The sequence below is a fragment of the Salvia miltiorrhiza genome, chromosome 5, assembly GCF_028751815.1.
Source record: "Salvia miltiorrhiza cultivar Shanhuang (shh) chromosome 5, IMPLAD_Smil_shh, whole genome shotgun sequence".
Lineage (NCBI taxonomy): Eukaryota > Viridiplantae > Streptophyta > Magnoliopsida > Lamiales > Lamiaceae > Salvia > Salvia miltiorrhiza.
The window spans coordinates 30,205,573-30,229,617 of NC_080391.1; the positions used below are offsets into that span (position 1 = coordinate 30,205,573).

At 38.2% G+C, this 24,045-nt stretch overlaps 2 protein-coding genes and 1 long non-coding RNA gene across 3 annotated transcripts; all 3 read right to left on the reverse strand.

Moving 5' to 3' along the window:
* Positions 1-429: 429 nt before the first annotated feature.
* Positions 430-1,425, reverse strand: LOC131026415 (uncharacterized). The gene is made up of 2 exons (XR_009102293.1): positions 1,058-1,425; positions 430-938 (listed from the first exon to the last, which is right to left on the reverse strand). It is a non-coding gene; the product is annotated as an uncharacterized LOC131026415 (long non-coding RNA).
* A 9,486-nt stretch (positions 1,426-10,911) lies between these two features.
* On the reverse strand, positions 10,912-12,090 carry LOC131025787 (uncharacterized). Its single transcript, XM_057955574.1, has one exon. It carries the CDS (start codon positions 12,088-12,090, stop codon positions 10,912-10,914), a length of 1,179 nt encoding a protein of 392 aa, XP_057811557.1.
* Positions 12,091-19,815: 7,725 nt separating this feature from the next.
* On the reverse strand, positions 19,816-23,941 carry LOC131025788 (uncharacterized). The gene is made up of 4 exons (XM_057955575.1): positions 23,797-23,941; positions 23,068-23,703; positions 20,038-20,112; positions 19,816-19,937 (listed from the first exon to the last, which is right to left on the reverse strand). The coding sequence occupies exons 1-4, from the start codon at positions 23,939-23,941 to the stop codon at positions 19,816-19,818; spliced, it is 978 nt and encodes a 325-aa protein (XP_057811558.1).
* Between the last annotated feature and the right edge of the window lie 104 nt (positions 23,942-24,045).

Consider the following 24,045-nt stretch of genomic DNA (forward strand, 5'->3'; position numbering starts at 1 on the left):
GTGTTTTAGTATGATTTCTATATTTAATTTATGTTATATATCATCTTTTGGGTATAATTTCATATTTTATGGGATTCTTAATGGTTTTTGATATGTTGAAAAAAAAAAGGTTTCATTTTAGAAAGAGTTTGAAAGTAAAGAATTCATGAAGAAAAAGCTGTGCGCGTATGCGTCCATATCACCCAGCACATCCGAATTTAATTGATTTTTACTGAAGTGGCGAAAAGAGATCAGATTGGGCGATTTCCCACTTTGACTTTTTGTACTGCGTTGAAGTTTTTTCTTTATGGGCTAAACATTAGTTTTATTTTGTTTGCGCCTTGCGCTTGATTCTCTTTCCATTAGATTTAGGTTTGCTTAATTTAGTTTAGGGTAATTCTATTCACAGCCCCCATTTTACTTCATGTAGCCCCCTATAAAAAATAATAATAATAATAATAACTAATTATAAATTTACTAAATTAACCTCTAAACTATAGCCCTTAAATGAAATATAATTATCTTTTCAATTGAATTGAATATGCGTGTATAGCCCCAAGAAAAACCCTCTTCTTCTTCCTAAATCTACACAGCTGCCTTCTTCTATTCCGGCGAGAGTCGTCGCCGCCGCTTCAATCACCACCACCACCGGCACCTTTTCTTTTCTCCATTAAAACCTTTCTCTCTCACGATCCAGAACACGCACGCACACAAAGAGACACCGCCCCACCCTTCTTCCAAATCCACCGCCACCACCCCTTTCAGATTTTCGGCAAACAGCAACGGTGCGGATGCCACCGTCGCCCAGAGCCTCCTTGCTTCTCGTTCTATGATTCACGTCCCTAATCTTTCTTTGAAACCTTAGATCCCCAAATCTTCCACCGCCTCCTCCCTCAATTTTCGGCAACCGCCTCCGCCTTCAATTTCGACAAAGGCCACCGCTTTCACCCTCTCACGATCTGAACAACAACAATGGCGAGCAGAGTCGCCATCGGTGGTATCAGCCAACAACAACGACCAAAATAGAAGACCAACTTTTGCAAGATATACAATATAGATTTTGTCTATATAGTTATACCACATCCAGCAAGAAATAAGCCTATGAAAAATCAATTTTCTCGAAATTTAAATCTAAATTTGTCGTCGAAGCTGACGTCCAGACAATCTCGAGCCGGAAGATTCTTGGGAGGGAGGTTAATTTGATGAGAAGATTGGTGTCAATGTAAAGAAGCTCCCTCACTAAATCGTAGTGGCCATTGAAGCAAATCACAATTCATCTCCTGTGCTCTTCCATCTCAAAGGAAAGTATGTGGAAGGAGGAGGATCCATTTCAATTTACCTACAAACCTAAAGCAGTTGCTATGTATGTTCCCCGGAAAGTTCTGTAATTTTTTTTTTTGTTTGGTGAAAGACAAGAAAAGAGGAATGGGAGAAAGACAAGGAGATATAATCGTGAGAACCATTAAAGGGGCTATACAAAATTTAAATTTAAACTTAATTATAAAATGAATTATATTTAATTTGAGGTTATATGAATTATAGGGTAAATTTGTAAATTTATAATTATTTTTTATTATCATTTTATATAAGGGGCTATACTGAGTAAAATGGAGGCTGTGAATAGAATCACCCTTTAGTTTATATTATTTATTATTAAATTATGATTTTATTAAAAAAGGAAAACAAAACCAAGAACCCTTGAGAGCACAAGAGAGCAAACTAAGGGCCGAGCCTCGTTAAAACCTCAAGATGAGGAAAAAGAGTACTCGTAGAAAAAAGTTTAGTGAGCTGAGTTAGGAAAATTTCAGAAGCTCCGGCTGAACCATCGCCCCTAAATAATCTCGGCTCCCAAAAAACACTGAAACTCAAAAAGAAGAAGAAGAGAAAAAAGATAAAAGGAAATCAGCTAGCACTGCCGACAAAAGCAACGGACGAGCTCTACCAGCGCCAAACCCCGCCCGATCTGTTTCGCACCTCAGGAAAAGAGCTGGTCCGAGAGCTGAGGACAGTAGATCTCTGCTCAACCGAAAATAACACACACATTATATATATATACTTTGAAAATAACACACACATTGACGCCTACTTTGGAGAACATGCAGATAGGCGAAAACTGTGGCATCAATTCAAGTTTTATTTTCTTCATTATTTCTTCGCTATTTATTTCTTATTTTTCTTGTTTATTAATTATGAGATCTACTTAATTTCATTTATTCCAGCAACGATTAGGGAAGCACTGGCAAGATTATTCTGTGAGATCTGATTTGTTCTTATACTTTATTGTATGCTTGTATCTGTGATTCTCAGTATTTATCGATATTAATTATTTTAATCCATTAGGTAGTGCGCAATATTTAGTGGGTTAGAATTAATTATACAGCCAATTAAATCGACCAATACGTAATCGTGGTTTAGGTTTGATTAGTGGTAAATTGACACATCAGGGTCAAGGGAAAAGCAGTCTTAATTCAATAATACTGCGTCAGAGTTTATTGGTTTTAAATCGGGTTTCTCTAGAAATTAATGTTGTCGACTCATTAAACCTATAGAGCGTCTCTTACGGTTGTCAGTCGATTAGGGTAGTAATTAGTGAAGCGTCTTCCTAATTACCGAATAATTAAGGAGAAATAAGATCACGTCAAAAGCGTCTTCGGTGGTTATAACTGGTTTGCTTGCATGAATTAAAGTTATATTTGCATCAATGATCAGAATAATTAAGTTAGGGTGGACTTAATTGATTGCTGAAATTCTTTATTAATTGTTGAAATTTTCTATTTATTTATTTAGGATTACAACCATTGCAATTCTTTTGGATTTTATTTATTTATTTTTATATTTAATATTTTCACATTTTTTCCATAAATCTCGTTTGTTGAGTTACTTTGCAGGTTGAATTTTTAGGAGAATTCTCACCAATCCTTTGGGAGACGATTTTGCTTGCAACTTTCTGCGCGGTATGGGCATACCAGCTGGCCACCGATATATTTGGTGTAAAACGACGCACCAAATTTTTGCGTCGTTGCCGGGGATCGGTTTTAAAGTAGTAATTTTCCTATTTTTTGATTTGCTTTATTTTATTTTATTTATTTTTATTTGTTATTGATTTAGAGTTGAAGTTGAAATGTCTGAAGATGGGGACGATGACCGTGATGATATTCTGCCACCACCACCATTGATAAGAGAGTTGGGTCGCCAAAGGAGAAATCATCTGTTTGCATTGTGTTGCCCACGATTAATCAAAATGCTGAAATCAAGCCCGACTTCATTCAAGTTCTTCTAAAATTCGGCAAGTTGCTTGGAGAGAGTGCACATAAACATCTCGCTGAATTTGATTTAGTTTGCACTACTTTACGCCTTCAAGGTTTTAATGAAGATCATTTAGGATTACTAACTTTTCCTCATTCATTGCAGGGTAGAGCTCGAGATTGGTTGTTTGATCTATCACCTGGCTCAATCAGAACTTGGAACGACTTAGAGGAGATGCTCTTGTGTAAATTCTTTCTAGAATCAAAGGCTGTAAATCTAAGAATAGCTATTAGTAGTATCAAGCAGAGGCAAAGAGAGTGCTTGTCTGATTATTGGGAGAGATTTCAACAATTATGTTATAGATGTCCTAACCACGGATTTTCTGATTATCAGTTTCTCATTAACTATTTATATCGTGGTATGTCTTCTTTTGACAGGAGGATTGTTGATGCTGCTTGTGGAGGAAGTTTGACCAACAAGACCTTGGATGAAGCAAAACAATTGATTTTTGATATGGTATCCAATGGTCAACAATATGAGGATGAGGATAATGATAGGTACATGCCAATCAACATAGCAGAAGATACATGTGTGAATGAGAAACTCGATGCTCTAACTTCCTTAGTTAGAGGCTTTGTTGGAGCTCAAATCCAGAAGGATAACCATCCAGATTTCAGTCGGAGTCATTCGCCTGAATTTTTCACTCAAGAACAGCCGCAGGTTGGACGGTATGCCCATACCGACTGCCCAGATCCCAGTATGAGCGACATTCTTAAGAGTCTGGTACAGAGCAGCCAGATTATTAATAATTTGGTACAAAGTCAGCAAGCTTTCCAGTAAGAGACGCAAGTTGCGTTGGGTAGTATGGGCACACAAATCACTCAACTCGCCACTCAAGTGAACAAGTTGCAAGCCAATCACAACAAACTTCTATCTCAAACAGAAGTACATCATAAGGAGTTTGTTTATGCTGTGAATTTAATGAGTGAGGAAGAGTTGTTTGATCCAAAGCCTATGGAAGGAAAATGAGAAGAACGAGCAAGAAAGAGCTCAAAAAGATGAAGTGTCAAAGTGGCACAACAATTTAAAAATCTTTCTTCTTCCAAGGTAAGTGTAGAATCTTAAATTTCTAATTCTAAAATACTAAGTTCTTTCCATTTTCTTTTCAGGTTGGCCGAAAACAAGGAAAAAGAATGTGGTAGGGAGATTTTGGAAATATTCAAGAAGAATAAAGAACCACAAGAATGTTATGCTGAAATTAAAGGCTGTAAAGTGCAGTTCAACTCCACCAATGAAGTTCACACTTTGCATCTGTCGTGCGGTATGCCCATGCCGACCAGCACTGAACTAATTGTGCCTTCAATTGTGAAACTTCCGAAGCGGAAATTGAAACCACCTGATTATTGATCCAATTTCAGGGAAGTTTTGTTAGTTTCTTTCGTTTTTATTTTATTTTTTTATTTTTCTTTTTCTTTTTTGTTGGGGTTCCGGAGGGTTGACTGAACAAGTGTATGGGGGGGAGGGGGAGGAATACACTTGTAGGCTATTTTTCGCAGCATAAAACAAACTAACCAATTTTCAGTTAGAAAATTGGTCCATGATTGATACTTAACTGACTTCAGTAATTTGACATCAGTCGAGCATTGAGCTTAACTAATATATGTGAAAAGCTTCAGTCCAGAGTTTGTAAACAGAGTAGAGTTATTGATCTTACTGACTGTCAGTTGATTGGTCAGTCAGACTAATAACTCAGCGGTGGAAAATTAAGCTTAACGCCAATAGCCTGTTTGAAAGGTTTGTCACTGGTAAAATCCTTAGTTACACTTTTTCAGTTAATCCAGTTCAGTTGAAAACAGATTTAGCACATATAAGGGAATAGCTGAAAGCAGATAAAGAACATAAGGATTTTTACATGGTTCGGAAACAACATTCCTACTCCACGGCTAGATGATTAGTCTGACAAACACTCTGGGCTAATGCTTAAAGGTGCACAGCAAATCCACCGACACCCTGGGTTGGATTTCTCGCTCACTCTTAGCACGCTTAGACACACTTGTGCCCTATCAGCGCTTCGCTAAGATCTTTGGAGTCAAAACCCTGGTCTGAACTCATCCTTGGCTTACGGGTGTCAAAGAACCGATCTTTTTAGTTGTCTGGTACTAAACAACCACTGAGTTCGGTCTCAGTCTCGAACTCAATTACAATTGCTCTTCTCACTATAAAGAAAAGGTTATGTAAGTAACCAACTAGATTTTCTAAGAGAGTTTTAAGAGAGTTCTTGTAATCAGTTACACTAATTATGTCATCTCTGTTTACTCTCTTCTTCGATTCAATGCTTGTGGAGGTTAAGGTCGAACTGATCTTTCGATGTAGCTTTCACATTGATGATTGAATTAGATTTTCTCTCTCTTCCCCTCCGCACATTCTTGGAGTATCCTCCTGAGCTATTTATAGGCAGTTCTGAAGAATAGATCCATTGGTGGAGATCCCTTCTTCAAATCCTACCGTTGTGAGATGTAGTCCAAGTCAGCTCAGGTTCTTCTGTCTTCATTCTCCTTTTGATGAATGGAGAGATGGTCTTTCTGTCATCTTAAAGAGATGTCGTAGACTTTTATACTCAAAGGAGAACTTCTATACTTTTGCAATTAATGCATTGACTTTGAGCATTAAATGTGGCGTGTCTTGGACTCTGTCTGCGTGGCTGGAAGACATACTTTCTTTCTTCAGTCCGTCATAGTCTTTCAGTGTAACTACACTTGTCTTCAGTTAAACTTCTTGCTACGACTCGTGGATTCTTCAGGTGTTTCCAGTGTGAATTCCATCAGTCAGGACATCAGTCGGATCTGCAACTTTGAAGCATTCATGATTTGTAAGAAGTTTCAGTTGAACTGTTCTTCAGTTGAGTTATCGTCTTCAGTCTTCAATACTTCAGTCTTTGATCTAGCTACTTAGAGGGACTAAAACATTTAAGTCCAGAAATATATCCTCTAGCAAGAAAGTGTCTTCTCAAAACACTGTTGGATATATCTTTCTTTTTCCAACAATTTCCCTCTTTTTGATGATGCAAAAACTTTACAAGAATCCTAAGGCAAAAATGATAGACAAAACTGAAACACAGGTACAAATACAGGAGACTGAGATTCCCCCTTAACAATATAGTGATTTCGTGTAATCAGCAAAACTCAACGAGATATGATAGCAGAACAAGAGCAATATCATATCAAATTTTCTAACAAGATGTTGTTGTCATAAGGTGAAGTATGAGAGATAAAATACTTCATATATCAATCAAGAAACTGATAAGATATCATTTTATGATGAGGAGTACAATGCACTTAGCAGATAGATAAAAACACTACCTAAGGCAAAAGTACATACAACCTTATGATCTCAATGGTTTGACATGGTATAATTGGTATAGAGCATTTCTTTGTTGAGCATATAAGTCTGGATCGGACTTCTCAGTGATTCTCCAAATCTCATTGATGCTCCATACTTCTCGTTCAATGGTGGCACGGTCAGTGAGGCCTTTACTTTTTGGTGGTGTGATGGTGTTGAGCAGAGGATGAGGAACAAACGCCAATTTAGCTATTTTCCTTGCTTGTTCAATCTGTTTGAACCGAGTTTGTTCATCCCAGTTTCTCATGAAGTATTTCCAAACATCAAAACAATTCTTCTTCTGATCGAACTTCGCAGCTAGAAACCATTTGGTGAAGATTTCCTTCACTCTGATCCACCAGTTGCTTATCTCTCTTGGAACCCAAGTGTCAGGGTTCTTCAGTTGGTTCCCATGAATGTGGGATATCAAGAACCTTGAGTTCCGATAAGCTTGAAGCTCTTTGAAATGGCTTCAGTGTGAATGGAGAGGTAGGTGAGCCAAGTTCCAGTCGTCACCTTGGCTGAGAATAATTAACACCATCATCACTCCTTGGCCTTTTCTTCAGTAGATCTTGAACTTTTGATTTTTAGGTTGATGCAGTAGTAGCAACTGCAGATTTTTCTTTGTCTTTTATCCTGATCTCGGCCTGGATGGACTCCATCATTTCTTCAACCTTTTTATTTACTCGAGTTGGATGATCCTCCTTCATGTGATCTTTTCTCCCTTTTTGCCATCATCAAAAAGATGACCCATATGATCCCAAGGGGTGTCGAGCTTTCTTCGAACAGTGTTTGCACCAGCATGATCAGTCACATGATGAGGTTTGGTGACCCTTTGTTCAAGATAGTGTAGCTTCTTATGCACTGGTTGCATTTCTCGCTCGGCAAAGGTGTGAAGAGCACTCCCTATCATTTGATTGACAGTCTTTCCGGTGACTAGGGAGGTGATTCTGAGGCGAAGTAGATCGAGCTGTGCGTTGAGTTTCATGAACCTCTCATTTTCCCTGTGATTTGCTTCCGCATACATTCTATCAGTGTATTTCATTTGATCGGCAAGTCGTGGAAAATTCTGAACGATTGGTAGCATGGTCTCAATATGACTGTAGAGATCCTCTTGTATGGCGTCTGATTGTACCTTCAGTAATTGAAGATACTGATAGATGCAGCATTTTCGACTAATTATAAAATATTTGATATGCATATCAAATTAAAGAACATCACAAGAGCTTTAATTTGATATATGTTATGTAAATATTGGATTTAAAATGTAAAAAATATATTTATTTAAAGATTAAAACTTAAGAAAATTCTCTCTCCTCTCGCCTATTTTTTTTGAATAAATCTATTTTTTCTCAATTATCTTTTAACTTATATTATTTTCTTTTTTCATAATATCATTTTATATTAATATGAATTATTCTTTATTATATCTTAAATTATGGTATTTTTAATTATATTTAGAATTTTTATATGATAATCAAATGAAATTCAATTTTATATATAATAAAATATAAAAATATTTTTCGTGTGTTTCACGAGTGCAAATGCTAGTTGATTATTAAAGCAGTACAATCAATTAATCTCACCCGTCCTTTATCAACAAATGAATGGACATATTTTTTTTTTCTATCTATGAGGTGTGTTTCTCTATAGAAACTAGGGATGGCAATTTACCCACGGGTAACGGATATCAACGAAAACCGGACCCTAATAGGGTGGATTTGAGAGGCATTTGATATTCAGGATAGTTTCGTGGTTACAATTCACTATCCATTTAGTTCATGGGTATGGGTTTGGATACTTACTATCCATACATGCGAAACCCGTTTACCCGCGAAAAATATCTACGAAAATACCCATCAATTACCCGTGAAATACCCACAAAATATCTTTAAAATATGAGCTTTAGATATACATATTAGATATGAGCCACTATATCATATCTAAAAAAAGGCCTAGACACTAATTGATATTACATGTATATGAATTGTTCTAATTGATTATTTGATGAATCATCTACGGTGGATTATTTTAATTAAATAGGATTATATTAAAAAGAAAAGAGAAAAAATCTAAACCCTTGAAAGCACAGAGAGCAGACTAAGGGCCGAGCCTCGTTAAAACCTCAGGAAGAGGAAAAAGAGTACTCGTCTAAAAAGAAAAAGTAAAAAGTGTTTAGAAGCTGAAGTGGGAGAATCTCAGAAGCTCCGGCCGTACCATCGCCCCTAGAAAATCCCGGCTTCACAACACCAACGGGAACAAAAATAAACAAAGAAGACCCAAGGGAAAAAAGAAACGAACCAACAAACCCGACGTCTGTCATAGAAGGATCCCCGGCCGGTAAGACGCCGTCGCCGAGATCCTTCTCCAGCCATCGAGCAAACAAAGGGAAAGCACGAACGGTCAAGGAGAGAACCCCGGCCGGTGAGACGCCGTCGCCGAGGCCCTCCTCCAAGCAACTGAAAACATCACGAAGGCACCTTCTCTGCAGCAGCCACAGAATGCAGGTGGTGCGAGCGTCGCAGCTCCGTCCATCCCAATGCCACCCAACCAACAAACTCGAAAAAACAAGCTCCATCCAAAAATCCATGAAACGCAGCCCAAAGATCGCCCACCAACTGTTTGAAGAAAAGTCACCGACGTCTGTCATAGAAGGGACCCCGGCCGGTGATACGCCGTCGCCGAAGCCCTCCTCCAGCCATCGAACAAAGGGCCCCGGCCGGTGATATGCCGTCGCCGAGACCCTTCTCCAGCCAACAGAAACTTCTCTGCAATAGCCACAAAAACCAGAAATGGCGAATAAAGAGAGACCCAGCCGGTAAGTCTCCGTCGCCGAGCTCTCTCGTCCCATCAACAAACATGCGCGAAAAATAGGAGCCAAGCTCCAGCCAAAAAACCATGAAAAACATTTCCAAAAGCGCCCCCAACTGTTTGAAGAAAGATCACTATAGCAGCCAATCATGCATATCAAAAACCAGATTCTCCTCTTCATCCAAAAGTCCATGACCCTCAGTCCAATCAACGTCCTCCAACTGAAAGAGAAAATGTCGCAAAATACTCTCGAAGAGCTTCCAACAGCACTCATCTCTCCAGTGAGCATACTTCGTGAAAAATCCCGCTCACCAACAGTTCGACAAAAATCCTCAGCCAAATGAGGGACGCCAACTCGTAGCCGATCGCTAACATCAAAAGCATTCCAGATCATTCTTGAGAGCTTCATCTGGAGCCAAAAAATCCTCTCGCAGAGAATGAGGAAGAACGCACGGGGCAACCACCGGAGAGATCCGTGAGTTTCGATTCTCAAAACATGGAAAAGAGCCAAAACCTCCTCCAAAGTCCACCCAAAAGTAAACCAAAAACCCATTAATTCTTGATACGAAGGTGACTATGCGTGTGCATGTCAAGACGAACAGCTTTTTGAATTTCAGTAATTTCATGTGGCCACCATCCCTCCTCACGTTGATGGTTTGCCATAATATCCGCCGCCGCGTTACCTTCCCGGTAAATGTGAGAGATTTGAAGTCTGAAGGTATTGAGAGTGCGAAGGATAGAATGCCAAGAAGCAGCGAAACGCCAAGGAACATCTCTAGAGCGCGTGTTAAGCAGATGGACAACATAGCTAGAATCCGACTCAATCCATAGGTGATGCCATCCACGCAAATTAGCAATATGAATGGCGGTAATGACAGCCATTAATTCGACCTCATAAGCGAACCCAACTCCTCCTTTAACATGAAAACATCCTCTAACCCAACTCCAATTATCTCTGAAAACTCCTCCTGCAGCAATGCGACCCGGAGCTCCCATTGCCGAGCCGTCGGTATTAACTTTCATCCAAGGGGCCGCCGGCGGCCACCAATGCACGGTAATAAACTCCGGGAGAGGAGCGGCCCTAGGAGCAACGCCAATTTTCCTTAGCATGGTGTAATCTGTCCAGGAGTTAAACATATGGCCAATATTCTTGCAGTTCATGTCCATTTCCTTAAAGCCAACTTTAACCATTTGAATGACCCGCCTAGAATCAAAAGTTTTATCTTCAAAAACACAGCTGTTACGTTGTCCCCAAATAGCCCAAAGAGCCGTGATGACACCAGCTTTCCAGAGACAATTAAGTTGTGAGCTAAGCTTGAAATTCCCAGCAGCCACCAGAAAGTTATGGATATCAATCTCCTGTAAAGCATGTTCGAAATTAAACCAGCTAAGCAGCTCTTTCCAGATAGATTGCACCGCTGAACAAGACCAGAAGACATGAGGAATATTTTCAGCCTCTTTAAAGCAAAAAGGACAATGGTTCGGCATTTGAATACCTTATCGAATCAAACGATCAAGAGTAGGCAATCTATTATGAATGATTCTCCAAGAAATAAGCGACCTCTGAACAGGGATATACGATTCCCACAGCCAAGTTCCCCAGACTACACGCGGGAATTTATGACAATCATTAGCAAAAGCATTAGCCGAAGAAACATTACCAGTCAAAGAATGTTTCCAATATCTCATATCCGTATCCTCACCAATAGGAATAAGAAGAATGTCACAAACGACGTGAGGGTACAAGTTTATGAAATCTTGAGTGAAATGCCAAACTCCATCGTAAAAGTAATCAAAAACCGGATAATGCAGATAGTTCCACATGAAATGAGGGACATGACATTTATCAATTAAACGATATCCAAGCCAGTCGTCAGTCCAAAAGTTCGTGGAGCTGCCGTCCCCAATGAAGGAATAAGAATTATCCACCAGACTTCCGACTTCCTCTCTAATGCCCATCCATAAAGTGGAAGGAGTCGTGAGATTTTTCGTCCTGCAGAAACGATTAAGATATCGATCCTTGATCAAGTCAAAACCAAAATCTTTCCCGCAGATAATTTTCCAGGCGATTTTCATGAGGAAACATTTATTCATGATAGAGAAAGAGCGAACCCCCAGTCCACCTTCTGTTTTAATCGAGCAAACACGATTCCAAGCGACCGTGCAGGAGGGTTTTTTGCAAGTGTCACCAGTCCAGATGAAGTTACGACATTTGGAGTCCAACTCATGGAGAAGCTGTCGTGGCCAACGGTAAACCATCATAGAATGCGTTAAAGAGCTTTGGATCACAGATTTAACCAAACACAAACGACCAGCCATAGAAAGTTTGAGACCCTTCCATCTAGAAAATTTATTCAAGATCTTATCATGAATCGAACGAAGATGAGCGGCACGGACTTTCCCTTTAAATATCGGCACTCCAAGATAAATAAAAGGAAGATTCCCAACAGAGAACGGAAGAGTTCTAGTGATCGAGTGACGCAAGAAGGTCGGAACTTTGTTGGAAAAGAAAATCTGAGACTTTTCAGGATTGAAGCTTTGCCCCGAAATCTTCCCGTAATAATCTAGAATATTGATAATGGTCTGAGCATTTCTTTCATTAGCCGGGCAGAAGACTAAGATGTCATCGGCGTACAAAAGATGAGTGGGGAAGGAAGAACCCCTGCTCCACTTCATCGTAGAAAGATGACCCGAGTTGACACAATTGATAAAAAGAGTACTCAGAACATCTTCAGCAATTTCCAAATAAAATCGGGGAAAGCGGATCTCCTTGTCGAACACCACGAGAACAGCTAAAGTAACCGCAAAGCTTACCATTATAAAGGATGGAGACTTTAGCAGACTTAAGAATGACATCAATCCAATTAATGAATCTTTGATCGTAACCAGCGACACGAAGAACATTAAGAAGAAATGTCCAGTTGATAGTATCAAAGGCTTTCCTAATGTCAATTTTGCAAGCCATATTAATGCCACTGCCAGTTCTGTGCATGCAGTTTACTCCCTCCGACCCCAGCATGATACAATCGTGTATCGAACGTCCGCTAATAAACCCAAATTGGTTAGGCGTCACATAGTGATGGGCTAAAGAGCTAAGACGAGTAGCCAACACTTTTGAGATAATTTTGAATAAAAAATTCGACAGAACAATCGGGCGAAGATCCATCACCGAAACCACAGTATCCTTTTTAGGAATGAGAACCATAGTGCTAGAGTTGCAACCCGTCGGCAAATAAGAGCAAGTAAAGAAAGTACGAACAGCACGATAAATATCATCCTTGATAAAGTTCCAACAACTTTGATAGAAGCGACCAGAGAACCCGTCCGGTCCTGGCGAGCTTTGAGCGTCCATATTAAAGACCGCCGCTGCAATCTCATCATCTTCAGGAATTTTCGAAAGAAGAGCATTATGCTGGTCCGTCACCATCCTGTCGATCACCGCCTCCACCGCAGTGATGTCATCAGTAATATCCCCGCTATCCTCGAACAGATTGGTAAAATAATCAACAATGTGGTTTCCAATCTCTTCCTGATCATAAACTAAATCACCATTAATCGATAAGTGAGAAATAATCTTCGGCTTACGCTTATACTTAAGCATCGTGTGGAAAAAAGCGGTATTTCTATCACCATCTTTAAGCCAATTAACTCTACTCTTTTGCTGCATTAAAGAGTTCTTCGCCGAGAGTGCGGTATTGATAGTCGCTTGCGCCTGAACCTCCTTCTCAAATAACTCCTCGGTATAACCATCAACCGCAATTTGAGCCTGAATATCCATAAGATCCTGCTGTGTCTCCATGATTTTTTTATCCACATTCCCAAAAGTATTTTTATTCCAGATCTTGAGAACGCTTCTGAGACGTTTGACTTTTGCCATAACCGTATAGATAGGGAAGCTACAATCAACATTATCTTTCCAAGAATTTTCAACAACAGTTAGGAAATCAGGATGTAAAGTCCACATATCAAAGAAACGAAAGAAACGCCGACCACTATAAGAAGAGATGCAATGCAACACCAAGGGCGAATGATCAGACGTTAAACGCGGCAAGGCTTGCGTATAAACCTGCTGCCACATCTCGGAGAAGTCCATAGAAAATAACGCTCTATCCAGCGTTGATTCCACATGAGACGGCATGAATCTGCGGCCAGACCAAGTATATTTGAGACCCATCGTAGGAGACTCTATGAGCTCAGAAGCGTCGATAAACTCGCGAAAATCGTGGCAAGCAGCCGAGTTAGGTCTACAACGACTGGAACGTTCGTGTGAACCTTTGACAGCATTAAAATCTCCAATAATAACCATATGTCTGGAAATAAAGCTTAATAAATCAGTCCAAAGATGACGCCTAAGCAAATAGTCATTAGAGCCATGAACCACCGCAACTCTGAACTGGTGATTCGCCCAACTACAATCCACAATAACAACCTGATCAGAAGAATAGACAACCGAAGTAGTAAGATCTGGATGCGAGAAAATCCAAATATTAGAGCTCATATTCACTCTGTTATTTTGAAACCGAGGCACCATATTAATAGATTTCCAAAAACCAGCACTGGTCTTGGAAAAATCAGACTTTGGTTCAATAAGACCCAAAAAAATAGGAGAAAATGAGCTACAATGCTCTCTAAGAACACGTTTAGATTCATCCGAAATACCACGGATGTTCCAAACGATAGCATTCATCAATCAACTTTTGTGAGAGTCCCGGACCTCGTCGGCTTCCACTTCCGCTGCCCAACTTTGAGTGGCAACATTCGACATGGCACGTGCGCTGCTGGTTGGATGTTTCGTGACCACGAAATCCCTAGGGGTCTGCCCAGATAATCGTGCTTTATTTAACTTTGCACTTATAATCTGATCCGCCTCAGCCGCAGGGGCCGTACGCGTGTATTCCGATTTTCGAAGCCTTCCCTTGATACTATCCTGCGCAGTCGGAAACTTTCTCATCCCCTCAGATTTTTGCTCCGTTTTTGGTGGCCGCCCCCTCTTTTTAGGGATAGAATTCTGTTCCATTAACGGTTGCTCAGTTTGTTCTGCCATTTTTCCATGCGCCAGATGATCCACACGTTGTGTTTGTATCTGAAGTTCTGCAATTCTGCGCTTCTCTCCCGACACTTGCTCCGTGTCAATTTCCTCATCATACTCTTCCGAATCAGAGGCCTCAATCTGTTCATCTAAATCGTGGTTACCAGAGCCCGCACATATATGACTCGATATTAAGTCCGGCCCATACAGAACAGGGGATTTATCAAGATTCCTCATCATTCCCTGATCATCACCTTCTTTCTCCTTGCTCATCACGTTGCCCGAATTTTCAGTAGGACTTAAGACCAGCCCGCTGTCACTCGATCTCTGTGATTTCTCCAACTGTTCTGCCGAATTTTGAAGAACAGAAAATCTGTTTTCTGCATTGGGTCCATTCACCACGTCCTTACCAGATTTGTCCATCTGTTTTTGGTGCCAATGAGGTTGACGCTTACCATTTCTGACCTCTTGAAATCCATTTTTGTTATCCGGCTTCTTGCTTTTATCCTCCTTGGCTTTCCCTTCCACCAGAGTTTCCTTCGCAATATCCGAAGATTTGATAATCTTGTTACATTTATCAATAGAATGTCCCGTAATCTTGCATTTGTTGCAAAATAACGGTAGCTTCTCAAATCCAAATTCAACGTAGAAATATCCATCTTCACAATCAATCTTAACAGAGTCCAGCAAGGGTAAAGCAAGATCAATTTCCACTAACATTCTAGCAAAATGTCCAACATCTCCAGACGCCGACGCATGGTCAACTTTTATGGGAGTACCTAGAGCACGCCCGATCACAGCAAACACCTCCGGGAGCCAGTATTCGCTTGGAAGGCAAAAAATCCGCACCCAAACATGGCAGACAGAAGAAATCTCCTTATACGGGTCGAAGTTGCGTACCCAATCCCGAACACGGAACGATCCAGTCGGCAAATCCCAGACTAGTTTAGTTTTGGCTCTTTTTTTGTCGTCGAGAGAACTAAATTTGATAGTGTAAAAACCTTTAGCATGCGGTATAATTTTCCACTCACCCGTAGGTTTCCAAAGTTGCTTCAGGTCTTCCTGCAAATCATTCAAAGTACGAGGAGTGTCGCCTTTGCGAAGGAGCAATCTGCCGATGATAGCAAATTCAAAGTCTTTGACTTTTTGCTGATAAACTTCCTTAGGCAACGTGATAACGATTTCTTCGCCACAATTCTTTGGCTGGAGCAAAGAGTATCGATGAATTAAAACATCTGGCTTGCGAGCAATTCTAGGAGCAATGGCCATAGCGTATGATTTCGTTGTATCAGGCGCCTTGGGAGTAGGAGCCAATTGTGTGGATTCCGTATTTTCGGAAGTAGGGTTTTCCAGAACCTCAGCGTCTGCACGTTTCTCTATCGCAGAGGGAGAAGGAAGTTTCGCGGTGGGTAGAGACGGGAAGTCTCTTTCGGATGAAAACGAACCGTAGGCATTCGTGTCGATGTGTATGTTCGGGAGGCTATTGGAGTGACGATGGTTTTTGTTCACCGGCGCCGGAGAAACCATGGCGGCGGCGGCGGGGAAAAGCTAGGGTTACCACAAGAGTCGCCAGAGAGTCATCCGCTCTTTCATCTACGGTGGATTATTGGGAGACTAAGACTATTTTTTATTCATTTAAGCTAATCCTTAGTAATTAAACTGAACTGTTTCCTTAGTAATTAAACTGAATTGTTTCCTTATTTAAGCTAATACTTAGTAATAAAACTAAATTGTAAGATGTTGACACCTAGAGGCTAATCCTTATTTAAATAGAACTTTGTTGGTTTTATATTTTAGTTGATGAATTTGGATTTAAACTTTGTCATTTGTGGATTTCAACATGGATGAAAGATGTGGATTTGAACTATGTGATTTGTGTAGATTTTTTTAAAAAAAATTTGTTATAAATTTATATTTAAATTCAAGCGGGTGGCAGGTATCCGATGGATAGCAGGTTGGAGGATACCCGACGGGTAGCAGGTATTCGCGGGTGGCGGGTTTGGGTAGCATTTGATATCCATGGATAGTTTTGTGGTTAAAATTCACTATCCATTTAATTCGCGGGTATGAGTATGGATAGTCACTATACGTACCCGTCGTACCCGATTGTCATCCTAATAGAAACAGACTTTATATATTTAAAATAAGATTTTATTAAAAAGAGAAAGAAAAAAAAGAACCTAAAACCCTTGAAATCACAGGAAGCAGACTAAGGGTCGAGTCTCGTTAAAACATCTCAGAGTGAGAGGAAAAAGAGTACTCATCTAGAAAAACAACAAAACTGACAAACACCGGCAACAGGAAAGTGACAATACTTTGGGAGCAAATTGCACTTAGTCTATTCACACACACTCATTCAGCCGGAAGACAAAAGCTCCATCAGAAGCCAAGTTTCATCAAATCTAAAGAAAAGGAGCTGATCCAGAACCACTTTAGAAGATGTCAGAAATGCAACTGAAGGATCAGAAACGAAAATCAAATCTACCAGCTGCATCTATCAGTCATCTAAAGAAGTTCTTCAACTGAAAGAATGTTTAGTTATCGCAAGTGAACATTCATCAGTCAAATTTACCTCGTCATCAGTCAAGGGGGAACCAGAAGAAGCCACCAAGGATTTCATAAGAGGTATCGACTGATTACAACATTCAGTTGACGAGTAAGTGTTTCTATTCCAAATATCCTAAGTGTTGTTGTTGTAATGTTGAAAGATATATTTTCAACTAAATGTGCGAATTTTATTTTAATATTTTTAACCCGTCCTTTTTACAACTTATCGGATATAGAGATTTTCAAAATCTTTTCTACTGTTCACCCACGTCAGCACGTATTTACTTGCTTCATCTTTTTAGGCTCACGATTTAGACAGTTACTTAATGCGGACGCGAAAATTCTCTTTAATCGGATTTAATAGTCAAATCTGAACCGCCTATGTCAAATCAAAATCGTCAACAGTTAATATGCTCAACAACTGTAATTATCTATGCCTGCTAACTATTCACCCAATGCGCTAGCATCAGTTACTTGAGTTTGCTATCTTCTTCTCATACTATCTTTTGGGCTGCTGGAAATTAGAAGAAAATCCATAATCAAAATAGTCCTTCCTCTGAACAGTTCACATGCCTCCGCAATAAGATCTTACTACTCTTACTTCTTTTGAGGCTCTCTCAACTAGTGTTGCCGCCGGTTCAAGAACCACCGGTTCTGGGCCCGAACCGGCGGTTCAGGGTCGAGAATCTGGCGGACCGGAACCGGCCCGGATGAAATGTGAAGGGCCGGTTTTCGGACCCTGAACCGGCGGTTTCGGGCCGGGCCGAAAACCGGCGGTTCAGGGTCGAAAACCGGCGGTTCCTGGTTTTTCACTTTTTTTTGTATTATTTTTATTTTTAATGAAATTAAATGATTTGTGTTAATTTCAACTAAATGTAGCTTCACTATTTATAGTGTACTACACATGGTAGAGAATCCTACATTTTTCAATGTGGGATAAATGTAGCTTCACTATTTATAGTGTACTACACATGGTAGAGAATCTTACATTTTTCAATGTGGGATAATTTCAACTTAATGGAGCTTCACTATCTATAGTGTACTACATATTGTAAAGAATACTACATTTTTCAATGTGGGATCACTCAACCTAACTTATAAATATAGAACTTATATTCATGTAATATATAACTTACAACTTATAAATATATAACTTGTAACTTATAACTTATATTCATGTACTAGTTTTTACTTTACAAATGTTGAAAAAAATATTAAAATTACTCAACTTATACTATATAGTTTTATAAATTATGATGTTAAAAACTTAAAATGTTAAAATTACTCAACTTAAAGTCGTAAATTACTTAATAACTTATATACTATTGTCATATAAATATATAATTTTTAAATATATGTTTTGTTTTTTAAAAAATATTACAAGGATACAAATTACATAATCTTTAAAATTGAATAAGTAAACTAACTAATATTAACTAATTGATCCCTAGACCTTATAAGTTATAAGTTACATATTTATAAGTTATATATTTAGAAGTTATAAGTTATTACATGAATATAAGTTATATATTTATAAGTTAGGTTGAGTGATCCCACATTGAAAATGTAGGATTCTTTACAATGTGTAGTACATTATAGATAGTGAAGTTACATTATCCCACATTGAAAAATGTAGGATTCTCTACCATGTTTAGTACACTATAAATAGTGAAGCTACATTATCCCACATAGAAAAATGTAGGATTCTCTACCATGTGTAGTACACTATAAATAGTGAAACTACATTTAGTTAAAATTATTAAAATTTGAATATAAAATTAAAAAAAAAAAAAAAAAATTGGCCAGGCCCGGCGGTTCAGGGCCGAACCGGCTGGCCGGCCCGGCGGGCCGCGGGCCGCCCTCCCCTTGAACCGTAACCGGACCGAGCTCCTTGGCGGGCCGGTCCCGGAACCGGCCCATGGTCAACGGTCCGGGCCCGGACCGTTGACTTTCGGGCCGGTTCAGGGTCGGCCCGCCGGTCCTGGTTGAACCGTGGCATCCCTACTCTCAACGTCCTCTAGTGAAGGCGGATGTGAAAGTCTGCATTAACCTTCTCCAAGGCACAAAAACCAATTAGTCTTTATATTTTGGTTTTGCTATAAATGTGCACCTTGGTCTTGCATTATCTTCACATCTCAACTAACCTTCTTCCACAGACATCTCTGTGAGAAAATCTCTCTTTACAGAATCTCTCTCAATAATGGAAAATCTCAGGAAGAAAATGGCACTAGCCGCCTTGATCTTCAGAGGACCATTCAAATGGAATGAAGTCCTTCTTCAAACTCCGACTAAAAGCCAAAGTCAAGCTCATATCTTTTCTCACTTGTTTCCAGAGATTAAGGTGTCTTCCATCATAATGCACGGCATAAAGAAGCCCTCATGCTTCGGGAGGACAGAATTTGAAGTAACAAATGTCCATGGTTACTTCAAATGGTCTACAAAATCACCTCGTGTATCTTGCACACCTCCCATAACGTCAACAACAACGAGCTTTCCCTCGTTGTCTGCCGGCATCCCTCGCCGCACACGGTCTTCTCAACATAGACCTAATGCAAGCGAATCGACAGTATTAGTCCTCACGACTATCACTGATTTGATATTCCCTTCTCACACCCATCCCATGCTTGGAGACGTCAACGGCAATTGATCCTGAGACTTCTCCATGTCCGTATGATGTTCCACAATTTACCCGACTTCTTTCATCAAAGGTTCAGCATACCCACCCACATACTCTCTCTCTTCCTCTCTCTTAAACCCTCTTCCAACCCTAAGGTCCGTATGTAGAGACGCTCTATTATAGTTCTTTTCCCAAGAGCTCTACATACTTACCCATATCCCCTACCTTCACCTCCACAAACCCTCATTTTCCCCTTCTCCCTCACCCACTGGAGCTTCCCTCTTCTGAGTCTCATGTGCTCAAACTCATCTCGAATCTTCTCACAAGCTTCTGAGAAACAGAGTTGGGTATTGACTGATCACTGCTTCCAACATCAGTCATCCTTCCTTTTTGATGTTGCCAAAAAGGGGGAAAGAATGCAAATAAAAACCTTCAGCGACTGAAGCTGGTAAAGCAAAAGGATCACCAGAAGAACAGAAGGAAGAACAACCAGATGACACTAAATCTAAGGAGAACAAGTGTAAAAGAGTGAGCTCATCAACAAGAAGATGGAGATGAAGACCAACACCAAACAGAAAACTGATGGAAAGCAGAACAACTTATTCACGTTGTAACTTTTCTGTACCTACCTTATGTTGTATTTTTCAATATTTCAAGGTTATACAAGAAAAGAATTGCTTCATCTGTTTGTCGACAACAAGCATCCGCTTTAAGCGACTTTACTTATCTTTCATATTTCTACCTCGCTGGATGTTTGTCTGCCTGTTTGTGTTGTATGTTGTTCAGTTACTTAAGTTGTGTTGACTGATGGTTGTAGGAATATAGTGTTCAGGGGGAACTGATTTAACTCCCTTAGAAACTAACTTCAGTCTCTTGTTCTTTGTTTTTCCTGTGTGGTTTTGGCATCATTAAAAAGGGGGAAATTGTTGGAAATTGGAAGAAATATCCATCCTAGTTTTGATGATACCAAAACCCGTAGCTTTAATATCTCAACTGAAGATTACAGGAGAAAGAAACAATTGAAGAGACTACAACTGAAGCTCTCAAAGACTGAAACTCAACTGAAGACTGAACAACTGAAGGAAGATACTAAGATCAGAACTGGTCGACTGAATCAAAGTCAACGACTGGTCAAGAAAAGGATGGAAGCATACTTGCCTACATTAAATGCTTCTGCAACAGCATTTAATGTACCAAATAAGAAGATGTCTGTGTACCTGAGCCAGAAAAGAGACGTTATCTCCAACAGTAGGATTTGAAGAAGAAGATCTCCGCCAACGGATCTATTCCTCAGAGACGCCTATAAGGGTGCCTCCAACAATGATCTCAGTTTCTAGTTTCTAAATTGCCACATCACTGCCACATCAGCTTTAGAAACCCACCTACTTTTTTCTCTCACGTCTCCTCCAACAATAAACCAGTTTCTTACTTTTTCAGGGTCTCACCGTAATACACACTCCCTCTATAAATCTATATATATATATATATATATATATATATATATAGGGGAGGGCTACAGTAAAAACACTTCTTAAAATATAAATATAAACGTTTTTTAATGTACGAATTTTATCCAACAGGGTTACGAATTCATCCAACATGGTTACGAATTGTGAAAAATAAATTTTTGCTACCTTTGAGATTCGAACCCAGGACCACGAATTCATCCAAAAGGGTTACGAATCAACCGTAGATCTTGATGATCTAAGGGCTGAAAATCATTTATATTTTATACACTTAAAAGTGTTTTATTCTAGCCATCCCCTATATATATATATATATATATATATATATATATATATATATATATATATTTCTCAATTAATTTATTTTCATTATTATTTATATACTTTAATTATATTTTTAAATTAAAATTCTACTCCCTCTGTCCACGAAAAAGTGCCCTGTTTACCTTTTTGTACATTCATACCCTTTACTTTTCAATTTATTTACAACTTATGTCATTAATGAATCCACACTTTTATTTAATCTATGCAATTAACCCACACAATTAACTCACTAATTAAAACTACGAAACCAAATCCCCCATGCCTAATCAATCCCATTTATTTATTTATTTTCTTAATTTTCAGTTTATTTATTTATTTTCTTAATTTTTAGTTTATTTATTTATTTATTTTCTGAATTTCAAGTTTATTTATTTATTTATTTTTGAATTTTTAGTTTATTTAGTTCCAGTTTATTTATTTATTTTCTGAATTTTTAGTTTATTTATTTATTTATTTATTTATTTCCAGTTTATTTATTTTCCATTTTATTTATATATTTATTTTCTGAATTTTCAGTTTATTTATTTATTTATTTTCTGAATTTCAAGTTTATTTATTTATTTATTTTTGAATTTTCAGTTTATTTATTTTCCAGTTTATTTACTTATTTATTTATTTATTTCCAGTTTATTTATTTATTTATTAATAGAATTTCAAGTTTATTTATTTTTGAATTTTCCGTTTATTTATTTATTTATTTATTTTCGAATTTTCAGTTTATTTATTTCCAGTTTATTTATTTATTTATTTATTTCCATTTTATTTATTTATTTTCTGAATTTCAAATTTAGTTATTTATTTATTTTTGAATTTTCAGTTTATTTATTTTCCAGTTTATTTACTTATTTATTTATTTATTTCCAGTTTATTTATTTATTTTCTCAATTTTCAGTTTATTTATTTATTTATTTTCGAATTTTTAGTTTATTTATTTTCAGTTTATTTATTTATTTCCAGTTTATTTATTTATTTTCTGAATTTTCAGTTTATTTATTTATTTCCAGTTTATTTATTTTCCATTTTTTATATATTTATTTCTGAATTTCAAGTTTATTTATTTTTTATTTTTGAATTTTCAGTTTATTATTTTCAGTTTATTTACTTATTTATTTATTTATTTCCAGTTTATTTATTTATTATTTTCGAATTTTCAATTTATTTATTTTCTGAAAATTTTTTTCCAATTTATTTATTTTCCATTTTTTTATGTATTTATTTATTTATTTATTTCTGAATTTCAAGTTCATTTATTTATTGAATCGGCACTTTTGTTTAATATTTATCATTAAATCTTTATTATTACTTAAAAATAAATGTAGTGAGATTAAATATTTAACAACCTTTCACAATTTTATTCTTTCCGCAATGTGACTCATCGGAGGAGTATATAAATTTAATTTAATAAAATAAATTAAATTTAAAATTCTAAATTATAATTAAAATTACATTACCAAAATTAAAATTACATTGCAAAAATTTAAATTACATTAATTGAAAGTACATAAATATAATAATTCAAACTAATATTACTTAATTGGAGCCATTTGTGGCATTGAATTGTGCCCAAATATGTTGTGTCAAATCATGTTGAAGTTGGAGATGGGTTTGTTTATTTGTTAAATCGTTGTGATTTTGGAGATAATTTTCAAATGCTTCCCAATTATTAGTACCCATTGGTATTGGTTGCTGAGGAGTTGCATCTTCGTCAAACCAGTTGACCGCTTCTTCACCCTCATCCTTAATGATCATGTTGTGCAAAATAATACATGTGAGCATTATATTGCGAAGGTCTTCCTTAAAATAAGACCGCGCTGGATTACGAAATACTGCCCAACGAGCTTGTAGCACTCCAAACGCTCGTTCGACGTCTTTTCTTGCAGCCTCTTGTCTCTGGGCAAATTTTCGTCTGATCGGATCTGCTGGTGCTGGGTAACTCTTGACGAATGAAGCCCAAGTTGGATAAATTCCATCTATTAGATAGTATCCTTTGTTATACATCTGACCATTCACCATGAACTGAACTTGTAGGGCATTTCCCTGAAGGAATTGATTAAATAATGGAGATCCATGAAGAACATTGATATCATTTCTTGCTCCGGCGACGCCAAAGAAAGCATGCCATATCCACAAATCTGCCGATGCCACCGCTTCAAGAACTATTGTAGGAACTCCGTGATCGCCTCGTGTATAGTACCCTTTGTAAGTGACAGGACAATTCTTCCACTCCCAATGCATGCAATCGAGGCTTCCCAACATGCTCGGGAAGCCATGTCTTTCTTCATGCATTTGTAGCAAGCGTTGAGTATCTGCTACATTTGGACTCCTCAAATATCGATCACCATAAACGGACAATCATACTCCTACAAAATTCATGAGACATTCCAATGCAGTACTCTTACCCATCCGTATGTACTCATCAAGTGAATCACCGGGAACCGCATATGCCAATTGTCGAATAGATGCGGTGCACTTTTGGAGTGGCGATAGACCATTCCTTCCAGTTGCATCTTGCCTCAATGTGAAATAGGGTGAGTAGTTGCCCATTGCATCAACAATCTTGACAAATAAATCTCTTCTCATTCAGAAACGACGACGAAAAAGATCTCCATTGTAGATGGGTTCGTCACAGAATTAGTCACGAACGAGAC

Excerpts from the sequence above, each read along its gene's own strand:
- LOC131025787 (XM_057955574.1), bottom strand. The coding sequence starts at position 12,090 with ATGAAGTGGAGCAGGGGTTCTTCCTTCCCCACTCATCTTTTGTACGCC.
- LOC131025788 (XM_057955575.1), bottom strand. The coding sequence starts at position 23,941 with ATGGGCAACTACTCACCCTATTTCACATTGAGGCAAGATGCAACTGGA. Across the intron at positions 23,704-23,796 it reads TGATGAGTACATACGGATGG|ATACTCAACGCTTGCTACAA; the intron begins GTAAGAGTACTG and ends CAAATGTAGCAG. Across the intron at positions 19,938-20,037 it reads ACCAGCTTCAGTCGCTGAAG|AAGCTTGTGAGAAGATTCGA; the intron begins GTTTTTATTTGC and ends TCTGTTTCTCAG.